Source organism: Mytilus californianus, unplaced genomic scaffold (assembly GCF_021869535.1).
Source record: "Mytilus californianus isolate M0D057914Y unplaced genomic scaffold, xbMytCali1.0.p SCAF_8, whole genome shotgun sequence".
Lineage (NCBI taxonomy): Eukaryota > Metazoa > Mollusca > Bivalvia > Mytilida > Mytilidae > Mytilus > Mytilus californianus.
The window spans coordinates 16,484,432-16,496,907 of record NW_026262734.1 but is presented as its reverse complement, the minus strand read 5'-3'; the positions used below and the strand labels follow the sequence as shown (position 1 = coordinate 16,496,907).

At 34.5% G+C, this 12,476-nt stretch overlaps 1 protein-coding gene across 1 annotated transcript; it reads right to left on the bottom strand.

Annotated features, from left to right (window-relative positions):
* Positions 1 to 4,163: 4,163 nt before the first annotated feature.
* On the bottom strand, positions 4,164 to 11,921 carry LOC127711392 (uncharacterized). The gene is made up of 2 exons (XM_052217425.1): positions 11,131 to 11,921; positions 4,164 to 7,889 (listed from the first exon to the last, which is right to left on the bottom strand). The coding sequence occupies exons 1-2, from the start codon at positions 11,759 to 11,761 to the stop codon at positions 4,537 to 4,539; spliced, it is 3,984 nt and encodes a 1,327-aa protein (XP_052073385.1). The 5' UTR covers positions 11,762 to 11,921; the 3' UTR covers positions 4,164 to 4,536.
* Positions 11,922 to 12,476: the final 555 nt, after the last annotated feature.

Below are 12,476 nucleotides of genomic sequence, written 5' to 3'. Positions count from 1 at the left end.
AAGCTCCCATAATTCGTAATTCCCATGGTCGCCTGACATTGAGCAAAGTCCAGTGAAAATTGGTTTGGTCCAGTAAAGTTATATGCATTAGTGGTGCCTGGGGACTAACCCTGTATATCATTCAAATCATCTTGGCATGACAAACCAGAATATATATGGTTTAGGGGTGGGGATCTCGACCATTTACAAGATATTAGAACTTTCTCAAATGGCAGGGGGTCAGGATGACCCCTGGGGACTAACCCTGTATATCATTCAAACCATCTTAGCATGACAAACCAGAATATATATGGTTTAGGGGTGGGGATCTCGACCATTTACAAGATATTAGAACTTTCTCAAATGGCAGGGGGTCGGGATGACCACTGGGGACTAACCCTGTATATCATTCAAACCATCTTAGCATGACAAACAAGAACATATATGGTTTAGGGGTGGGGATCTTGACCACTTACAAGATATTAGAACTTTCTTAAATGGCATAGGGTGGGGGTGACCCCTGGGGACTAACCCTGTATTTCATTTGATTTGCTTTATCATGACAAACCAGAATATATATGGTTTAGGGGTGGGGATCTCGACCATTTACAAGATATTAGAACTTTCTCAAATGGCAGGGGGTCGGGATGACACCTGGGGACTAACCCTGTATATCATTCAAACCATCTTAGCATGACAAACCAGAATATATATGGTTTAGGGGTGGGATCTTAACCACTTACAAAGATATTAGAACTTTCTTAAATGGCATGGGGTGGGGGTGACCCCTGGGGACTAACCCTGTATTTCATTTCATGTGCTTTATCATGACAAACCAGAATATATATGGTTTAGGGGTGGGGATCTCGACCATTTACAAGATATAAGAACTTTCTCAAATGGCAGGTGGTCGGAATGACCCCTGGGGACTAACCCTGTATATCATTCAAATCATCTTAGCATGACAAACCAGAATATATATGGTTTAGGGGTGGGGATCTCGACCATTTACAAGATATTAGAACTTTCTCAAATGGCAGGGGGTCGGGATGACCCCTGGGGACTAACCCTGAATATCATTCAAACCATCTTAGCATGACAAACCAGAATATATATGGTTTAGGGGTGGGGATCTCGACCATTTACAAGATATTAGAACTTTCTCAAATGGCAGGGGGTCGGGATGACCCCTGGGGACTAACCCTGTATATAATTCAAACCATCTTAGCATGACAAACCAGAATATATATGGTTTAGGGGTGGGGATCTTGACCACTTACAAGGTATTAGAACTTTCTTAAATGGCAGGGGGTGGGGGTGACCCCTGGGGACTAACCCCGTATTTCATTTAATGGGTTTTATCATTTAGAACATTTTCAATTAAAAAGATTGTGTCTATCACAAACGGTTTTCAATTTATAATCATTTGAAAATTTAAAAAAATAAAATCCCATATTGTTCTATAGTAAAACCCTCTTTTGTTTTTGCCCCTCAAAGTACCCCTTTATAAACCCCATTGCACAAACAAAACCCTGATTGCACCACTAGACATGTTAGTCTAACATATTGTGAAACCCTAAGATAATCTGACAAGCGGTTTTGGAGAACGGGTGCGGACAAGTTCAAATTTAAAAGCGGCGGAAGAGGAAGAGGAAGAATAATAATAATAATAATAATAACTGAGCAAAAACAACAAGTCTTCCCAAACTTCGTTTGGGAGACTTAATTATTCGTGAAACACAAGCCAACTTGCCTGCCTTTAATACACTCGACTCTGTGCTGCGGTAATCCTGATCCTTGCAACAGTTTGTGTAGTTGTTAATCTAAACACTCACTGATGAGGCCGTGAATTGTCTTAGGATCATTGTTGACCCTGCTGTCAGTTCGGGACTTCTTGAGCATGCCGAAGGTCCTTTAATGTCCGCATTGGAGTGTGAAATAATGAGCATTTCTTTGCTGAGTTGAAGTAAACCTTCCAATCGATGTTTTGACAGAATTTTTTGACCACATTCCTTTTTTTCTATCAATGCCGGTATTTACTTTGACATGTGCCATAAACAGAAGCCATGTCAAATAATTAATATTCGACCATCTGTTAATTGTTCTTTCAAATTATTATCACTTGTTTATCATCATTGGGCCAGGGTAAAAATCAAACACAAGTTGCGTAATGTCAGTTAAACCTTATACGTTCGATACACTCGGGTTTTAACATCTTCTATTTTATAGAGGTAAAAACCCTAGTACATTGTATATCGAATTTTTCGCTGTTTCCCGGATGTCAACTTTTATCAGACCTAATAAATCAAAATTGTTTACCTGCCAAAGGGTCTGACATGATGATAGCTATGTCGAACAGTCAGACAAATTGAATTTTTCAACAGCTCTGGTTTTCGATAAATTCCAGATGGATATTGTTGATAGTTTAGGCGATTTCAGCAATTCGACGTACCAAATGTTCTGATGAGAAAAAGAAAAATAATCGTATTCCCGAGAAACCTGAGTTATTATTGACATGTGGCGACTAGGCATAGTTCAGTCGACTTTTCATTATTGTACCAACGACTAAAACGATCTTAAAAACAACTCAAGATTAAAATACTACTCGTAATAAACCAGAACTCTATCACACGGATTTTTAAGTAACTCCGGTATGTCAATCGGTTGACTGCTCATAATGAAAAATGCAACTCTATCGAAATTTTTGAAAACTAACAAAAAACACCGTTCAATTCTTTACTGTCCAGTGTCAATGAATTACAATAAAAAAAAGAACACCCCATATCACTTATAGAAGAAAGAATTCCACTTTTCGGGATTATTATGATGACGTATATACCCCCCACGTAGAAACGAAATGGCTATTACCTGATACCATTAAAGGCATTACGGCACTTCTTTAAAAACCGTAAAATATCGTTTCATCTCGGCCTCTACTAAGTGTTCTAATACTAATTTTTTGGTGCTTTTAACGAGTGCCTTAACTACTATCAAAGAACTTATCATTATTGTTTGTAATAAAACATACAAAAATAGTGGAATTAATCATTTATGGAGTGCAAAACATTCTTTTGATGATTAAGTTAAATTACGTGCATTTGATGGTCCTTTTGATTCGGTTGACAGTTTTGACTTTTCCACTCTTTATACTACACTTCCACACAATCTTATCAAACAAAAGTTTTCCTATTTAATCAAATGTGTCATTTGATAAATCTGATTGCAAATTTATTTGCTGCAACTCATATAAAGCCTTTTATTCCAGAAAATGTCATCTAAACTTGCATACTCACTTTTCACTTTAATATGCATACGTTGGTAGCGGTTTAACTTATGCTTTTTCTCAAATGAAAAAGGTAACTATGCTACATATACTTACTGGAGGTGTGATGAGATGATTAAAACACTATATTTTCTCCTTGACAACATTTATGAACGTTTCGGCAATACAGTTTACCGACAGGTTGTAGGTATCCCTAAGGGGACCAATTGTGCCCCTTTAACAGCAGACTTGTTCATATACTGTTATGAATCACAGTTTATGGCCAAACTCAGTAAAGAGTCTTAATTCCATTTAATTGATAAATCAACAACACTTAACGGTTATCTTGATGATATTTTTTCGTTAAAAAATCAAGAAATCTCTAAATATACTGCTGAAATTTACCCAAATGAACTTACTTTAAATAAATCAAATATTAACAGCAATTACTGTCCTTTCTTAGATTAAGATATTCCAGTGTTATAACAGAAACTCTACAGAGAAATTTACGATAAAAGGGATGGTTTTTCTTTCCCTATTGTTGATTTTCCTTTTTTGGACGGTGCTGTTCCTTTGGCGCCGCCTTACAGTGTTAATATATCACAACTCGTTCGCTATGCCCTTGTCTGTATTGGCGTTTTGGATTTTAATGACCTTCACTTCATTTGATTGCACTTTGGTGGATAGTTGTCTCATTGGCAATCATACCACATCTCCTTTTTTTTATAAAGCAGGGTTCTTGAATGAACTCCTTCCTACCTTAGGAAGCCGATGATTTTTCGAATTCGATAGACTCTAATTACATTTGTATTCTTTGATTGTTCTGACGTCTTTCGGCTTTTGGGGATGATTTGCCTGAACCAGGGGACGTCAAAGTATTTTAAATTAAGTTTAAGATAAACTGAATCAATGGATAAAAACAAACATCATCAAATTGTTTAATTGTGAGAGAAAATTTATTTAAATACATTTATTGAATTAATCTCAATATTAGGTCTTTATGGGCAGTCTTTTAAGATAATATATTTTAGGAAAAAAAAATCAAAATCAATTGTGAGGTATTTTCCTTAAATCTTCATTAAAACAAATAAATACGGGAATATTTGACTTTTTAAGCATTTCATATATTACTTTTGATAATCTTTGCTGGTTCCCATAAACTGGTAACATGCAAATCACCGTATAATTACAAACGTATGTACTTAAATAGATCTATTTAACAAAAAAGCAACGAAAAATGAAAAAAAAACAACTCATACATAACTACATATAGCCACCGTCTAACTTCTAAGAAGTTAAATTTTTTCGTCACTTGGCTTCCTTACTAAATCCTTATACTTTCTCTTTACTGACGCATCAATAATACATTTACAACATCCTTTTGATGATCCTTTTGATGCCCATGAAAGAGCTGTCCATCCTTTCATATCTTTCTGATCAATTTCACAACCTTTCGCCAAAAGCTGGTCAACAATTGAACCGTGTCCATAATAGCTAGCTACCATTAATGGGGTATTGCCGTAACCATCAGCTTTATTAATATCGGCTCGTTTAACAATAAGAAGTTTGGTTATTTCAATTTGGCCTTTGGTGCATGCCGCTAGAAGAGGTGTTATTCTTACATTACTGGAAATATTGACATGTGCGCGATAATTTACTAGGAGTTCAACGATAGATTTGTAACCATTTTGACTGGCTATTAGAAGAGGCGAATAACCGCGGTCATCGCAAGCATTTATATTGACATTCTTCTCCAATAGTAGATTTACTATATCTTTTTCTCCTACTTTGCATGCCTCATGAAGAGGAGCCCAAAATTTAGCATCATCTTTATTTACATTAGCACCTGCTTCTAACAAAAGATTGACAATTGTTACATTCTTTACCCTGCAAGCTTCTAACAATGGTGTTTTACCATATCTATTTGAAAAATCTAGAACATGATATTCAAGTGCGGATTCTAACATATCTTTAACCTCATCTTCATTTTCATCTATGCATGCATTTAGTAATTTTTCACCTTTTTTGCGGTCACTAATATGATGTTTGAAGTTTTGCACAGAGCTATCCTCATCAGGGTTTGATCCGTCTGAAGAAGTGTCAGAAAAATCATGCATATGATACGAATGACCCATTTCTGGTACACAGTCAGCCTCTTCATTCGCATTAACACCTGGATTAGCACCTTCCTGAATCAATAAGTCGATGATATCGTGATTTCCACACTCACGGGCCATTTCAATCGGCGTTTTTCCATTTCTGTACCGTTTATTGACATCAGCAACAAATCTAATCAGCCGTTTTACTATTGTAAAGTTTCCTTTTTGACACCCATCAAAGAAAGGATTCCATCCACGTTTATCAACAGCATTTACATCAGCAGCATTCAGGAGCAACTGCTCAATCATTGGTTTGCACCCATTGCTGTAATCCTCCATAATAGGGCGTACTGTTTCATTGTCTTCACTAAAGCAGGCTCCCATAAGGGGTGTTGATTTTCTTTTGTCCACTAAATTTACGGATGCTCCTTTTTCAGTCAAGATATGAACTATATGGTTATACTGACCTTCACATGCATGATGCAGTGCCGATTTACCGTCAGTATCCTGTAGATTTAAATTTGTTCTTTCGACAAGTTTTTCAATTATTTTGTAGTAAGCATCAATCATGTCACCTTTTTTCGATAAAAGCCTAAACAGTGGAATCCTTATACTTTTTTGCTTATCAAACTGTTTCAAGAACCTATTCCAGCTACCATTGTCATTATTAAAGCAAGCTTCCATTAAGGCGGTCCAGCCATTTTTATCAACTTCGTCATATGAAGTCAAATGTTTTAGAAGATAATGTACAATGTTAAATCGTCTAAAATAGCAAGCTGCCATTAAAGGTGTTTTACCATCTTTATTTGGCTTTGAAATTGATCCTATTTCTCCCTTGTCTTGAAGTAAACAAACTAGCTCCTGATAACCCATAACACAACACCAGAACAAAGAACTTGATCCATCTCTGCTTGTTTCATTAATGTTGGCTTCTTTGTCAATTAAAAAGTTTACTATATCTTCTCTTTGTAACACACATGCCCACAAAAAAGGTGTCATTCCATTATGGTCGTCTTTGTTAATGTCTGCACCGTTATCGATCAAAATTTTAACAAGATTCATATGATTATTCTGAATTGCTGCAATAGTTGGGGTTGTCCCTAAATGACCGGATTGATTAGCATTGGCTTCCTTGTCAATTAACAATTTGACAACTTCTTCATGACCTCTCTCACAGGATGCAATCAATGGTGGATATTCGTCTTGGTCGTCTTTAAGTTGCACATTGGAATGTTTCAAAACGAACTTCACTAGATGCAAGGAACCAAAATAGGAAGCTACATATAAAAGAGAAACTGGCATTGATATGCTTGTCCCATCTGATCTTTCCCTTATTTCAACCATTTTATCTTTCTCAGTATCACTGAGTCTTTCCAAATAGGTAACAAATCTTAACTTGAATTGAAGTATGTATAATAGCTGAAAGTTGTTGAAGGCATCCCAGATCTTCCCATAACATATGTTTTTAACCATTCTTAAGAAATACATTTCCTCATTTTCTTTCTTTATAAGAATGGTGAATTGTATTAGGTTTTTTAAGTTGAAAGATTCAAATACAGTTCTCTGACCTATGACTTGCGCGTGTGCATACTGTATGAATATGTCTTGTTCCTTTGTGCCAAAATAGTAACAGATAATGTCAAATAGTTCATTATGTTTGGGAGTAAAAACGCCATCTTTGTTAACCAAAAATTTGCCTGAAAGTAAATTTAAGTGTTTGGAAATTAGATTAGTGACGTCTGATTGAATTGGATTAGATCGTTCAATAAAAGCCTTTGCAATTGTTGAAATAGTTTGTTTGTTTTCGCTTTTTGTGAATTTTGATTCTATATGACCATTATACACAGTGAACAAAAACAAAGCGCATAATTGCTCTACTTGTAATTTGTCAAATTCATTCCAATAAAAATCCAGCGGATTTTGTAAAAATAATGCAATGTCCATGCCATCATATATTAGGGATACTAATAGAGGTGACAAACTTATATCTGAAATTCTGTCTTCATATTTCTCTAGCATTTTTGCAGCGTCCCCAGTCAAATGTTCTGTAAGAATTTTATACTTTTGTTCAAGTGTAACCATTTTTTTATCTGACAAATCTACAGATTTATAGTTGAGGAAGTTGAATACCTTAAACCTATCTTCTCCGCATATCTGCAACCTAACAGATGTCAAAAATTTAGCTTTCCCAAGTTCTAGAATCCTTGTCATAAATTCTTTAATAAAAGAATTTGACCATTCATCTGCTTTAAGCTGATCAAAATTATATTTCCCACATAGATCATCTATAACAAAAACTTGATATCGGTCCTTTTTGTAATATTTTTCAATGCAATTCGGACCTTTACATGGGACTATTTCATATTTGTTCATATTATGTAGAATTAAGGCAACATGGCGTATTGTAGTTGATTTCCCATCACCTGGTGCGCCTTTAACTAAAACACAAGCGTCAGTTGTAAAAAGTTGTAAAATTGTATCTGCTGCATTTGTTTTAACAAAATTTACGTCTTCTTCTTCCCACTTGTGTACTATGATCTGCTGAGAATCTACAAATATAGTATAATATGGTGTATGCCTAGTTTTTGTAGTCATGAATCATAAGTGTCACATATAGTCTTAAATCTTAGGATGCACCAAATTCATACTTAACTTTACAGTGACTTATCGTACTTTCGTGTTAATTTGACCTGTTGATACAATTTGTAATGTATTTCTGTTATCTAATGTTTACTTATTCAGTGTTATATCTAATTTCACTATTTTTAATATATACCACCTTTGATAAGTGTTTAGTTTGTCGATAAAGTTTCACTTTTGTTCTCGTACTAGGAACAATAAAATTATTTATTTTGTAAAAATTATTTCCATACTCCATGTATACCTTACAACAAAATTATTCTTATTTACCTGTGTACGCTATTATATTTGGCGGCATTTTGTCCAAGGTTATGGTTGTTATCTGATTTGTTAAACATTTAACTCCCTTGTTTTATTATTTTTGTATTTACATTGTGCCATAGATCAAATTTATTCGTTCAGTGTGTGTTTACTTGTTTTTGTTAATATTTCTTTTGATTGAGTTAAGCCATTTCAATTGATATTTAATAGTGTGTCTTTCTATCTTGTGATGTTACACTATTGTTTCAGATATATGGTGAAGGTTGGCGCCTTTTAAAACGTTTAAACCTGCTGCATGTGTTTGCACCTGTCCTAAGTCAGGAACCTGATGTTCAGTGGTTGTCGTTTGTTGATGTGGTTCATAAGTGTTTCTCATTTTTTATATAGATTAGACCGTTGGTTTTCCTGTTTGGATGGTTTTACACTAGTCATTTTTTTGGGCCCTTTATAGCTTGCTGTTCGATGTGAGCCAAGGCTCTGTGTTGAAGGCCTAACTTTGACCTATAAAGGTTAACTTTTACAAATTGTGACTTGGATGGATAGTTGTCTCATTGGCACTCATACCACATCTTCTTATATCTATTAACAACTGTTATTCGACCTATCATTGTTAAATTTCTTTTTTCCCAATCAAATTTCTAATTTGTCACATTTTTCTTTATCTAACCCAAAGTAGACACCTAATCTTTTATTGGTTCTTTGTTCCAGTGTATATTCTTAAATGTTTCTTTACAATGTTTGAGTCTACCCAACCATATACCTTCAGTTTTAGATTTATTGAGTTTTAAACCAGAAAGTGTCCCGAATATTTCCATTAGATTCAATGCTAGGCCAATTTCGTTTATTGAATTGAGAAAGAGAGTTGTGTCGTCAGCTAATTGGAAAATTTTTAGACTATGCGTTTTATCATCAAGTTTAATTTGAAAACCTTTAATGTTAGAATCTTGTCTTACTCTACAGGCCAGGATTTCAACTGCTGTAACAAAAATTAGAGAACTTAACGGACATCCTTGTTTTATCCCACTGTGAAGACTGTAGGTTTCAGAGATCCAGCCGCTATTCGACAGGCACCCTTTAGTATCATTATATAAAGTTTTAACCCATTTTAAGAAGGAGTGTGGTAACCCAAATTTTAGGGCTTCATACATGAAAGGCCATTCCAAAGAATCGAAGGCTTTGGAAAAGTTGATGAGCAATAAAACACCATATATATTAAATTTGTCTGAGTAATCTATAATATCTTGAATCTGGCGAATGTTAAAACGTATGTAAGGATTTTTTATATAGCCATTCTGATCACTATAAATAATTTTGGACAACGCCATCTTTAACCGTTGCGCTAAGGCATAGGCCATAAGCTTAGTATCTACATTCAATAAAGTTATTGGTCTATAGTTATCTAATGATAATGGATCATTTTTTTTATATAGAAGTGAAACAACACCATTTTTTTTTATCAAAACTACGTAGAAATAATTATTGGATTATCACAACTATTAATTGATATTTTAGTCTTAGATATATGATTTTTTATTAGTTGTTTTTGGCTTTGAACTAGATGTCAGTAACTGCGAGATCTCTCAAATGTGTGCTTTGTGTCTTCTTTGTGGTTGGAGATGTATAAATTCCCTACCACATTTTTTTTTTTTGTTAGTTGTTGTTTTTCTGCTTTTGATCGATCTGATAAGTTAAGCCCTTTTCAACTGGATTTTGTAGTTTGCTCTTATGTTGTACTGTTACAACACTGTCCCAGGTAAGGGGGAGGGTTTGGCGCGAAAAAAACGTATTTAACCCCGCCACATTATATATTTGTCTGTCCCAAGTCAAGAGCATTTACTTGAGTGGTTGTCGTTTTTTACTGTTTCTCATATTTGTTTTTTGTTTATTGTTTTGCAAAGTTTCTTGTATTGTGCCGTTACACCACTATCCCAGGTTAGGGGAGGGTTGGTGCCTTCAACCATGTTTAACCCGGATTTTTCGTTTGAATTGTTTTACTTTTTGTCATTTTGGGGCCTTTTATAGCTGACTATGCGGTATGGGTTTTGCTCATTATTGAAGGATGTACGGTGACCCTATAGTTGTTAACTTCTATGTCATTTGGTCTCTGGTGGAGAGTTGTCTCATAGGCACTCATACCACCACTGTTTTGTGTTTTTATATACCTTAGTTTATAGTTTTTTATTTTAATTTAAAATGAACAAGGTTAAGATCTAAAACATAGTAATCTGTCGTATGTAAAATCTAAATGTTATTTGGAGAAACTGATGGTGATGGCAGATTTTAATAGTTTTTTTTTATTTACATACAACTTTTTATAAACGAGGGACGATTTAGTACTTGATATAATGTATAAACACTTATTTGTAGTCTGTCCTCTTCATTATCTCTTTTAGTGTAATAAGAAAAGATAACAGAAATAATGTACAATACAATCATTTAAAAAACGCATATTCCCCATACATGATAGAGGGGAAAAAACACATGAACAAGTAATCAATAATACAACCATTGTATCAAAGAATGCTTGAGTTAATATAAAAAAAAGAAGATGTGGTATGATTGCCAATGATACAACTCTCCACAAGAGACCAAATGATGAAGAAATTAACAACTATAGGTCACCGTACGGCCTTCAACAATGAGCAAACCCGTATTGTCAGCTATAAAAGGCCCGGAAATGACAATTTTTAGCCGTGAATATAACAGGGACATTGAAATTCAAAAATTTAGTGTTTATTGTTGTCAATGCACTTTGTGAATTTTTTTAAGTTAAAATTGGTTTGCAAGTTTGCTGTTTCGTTGAAGGATATCCCTTTATATTTCTTTCATCTATTTGCAATTGTTTTTGAATTTCATTATAAGTTTTGCTGTGAAACTTAGGTCACTTACTACTTAGTGAAGGGTTTTTGATTTCATCCAGCAACCTCTTCCTCGATGTTTCAACAGCTTCAAGATACGATTTCATGATTTCTTCATCCATGGAGCATACTTGTAGTTCTACAAATTTCTGTACAAAATCTCCTGGAATGACTCCTAGATCACGTTCTAACCTGCTCGCCATTGCCTTAAACAGTGTGAAATACAGGCCTAATTCCTTGTCTGTTACATAGGAATCTCTTCTCAGAACTTCGTGTATGATTGTGTTTCTTTTAACTCTGATTCGTTCAAGATCATCTCCCACTGTTGTGTCCTTATCGTCCGGATACCCACCACCCCATCCTTTCGTCGGTGCTTGTACCAATTGAAGATTTCTGACAATCTTGTAAATAAGCGTTATGTCGAAAAAAGCGTTTGCATAGCCATGTTTTGTTGCTGTGGTTATTTGTAAACTTTCATCAGGATTAAGATGAGTTTTTAGATATTTATTGTTTGTAACAGCATTTTGTAAGGCCCCACTTTTTATTTTTTGAACTATTATTTCTTGAAAGTAATGCGGTAAAAGATATTCTATCGCTCGTCCTAGTCTTGCATTATTTGTCTTTGATGACTTGACATAACCAGCAGCTTGTCTCGACATCATAATTCAAACCCTATTACGTGCTGAGTTATACTTTACTCATGTCAAATGAAACTATACTGATCTGGAAAATAAATATGTTTTAGTAAATAAACATGTAGAAAAATCGTTTCGTTTAAGCTTTACGTAAAAATAATAATTCTCAGTAATTTTCTGATGATTTTTAATCTTTGATCGATTAAGTAGTGAATAGCAGTTTGGTAGAAACTTCTTTATTATACGCAGATAAAACGTAGAATATTAGAAAATCTTGGGCCAGGTCAAATGTAAGGTGTTATTCTGAAACACTTATACTTAAAATGAGGAACTTTAGGGGAGCACCCCTCATTCAAGAATTGGTACGGCTGTCATATTTGTATGGTGCGATTTCTTGCACATCGTCATTTGTCAATAAGTCTACGAAGACGAAGATCAGTAGTCACGGTACGTGAATATTAGAGATTGTAGTGTCATAAACACCAGGTTGGTGCCTGATAGAAACTAACAGATTTTAGTTCGTTGATATTATTTTATGGATATAGTTTGTTTAGTAATTATTTATGTAGTTTGTATAAGAGCATTTCGGATCAGTATAAAACTGGTAACATATCCTCTATTTATTTGAAATAAACACCCTTACCAAATGTACACATTATAATTGAATACGTTCGAATTAGTTGAAACGGATTAACTGGCAATGCCTATATATAAACTTTCTCCGCACGAGTTTGAATAGATT

Bases quoted from the DNA above. Each gene is read 5' to 3' on its own strand.
- LOC127711392 (XM_052217425.1), bottom strand. From the start codon at position 11,761: ATGATGTCGAGACAAGCTGCTGGTTATGTCAAGTCATCAAAGACAAAT. The intron at 7,890-11,130 runs GTAAGTGACCTA...CTATATTTGTAG, and splicing joins CAAAAACCCTTCACTAAGTA to ATTCTCAGCAGATCATAGTA.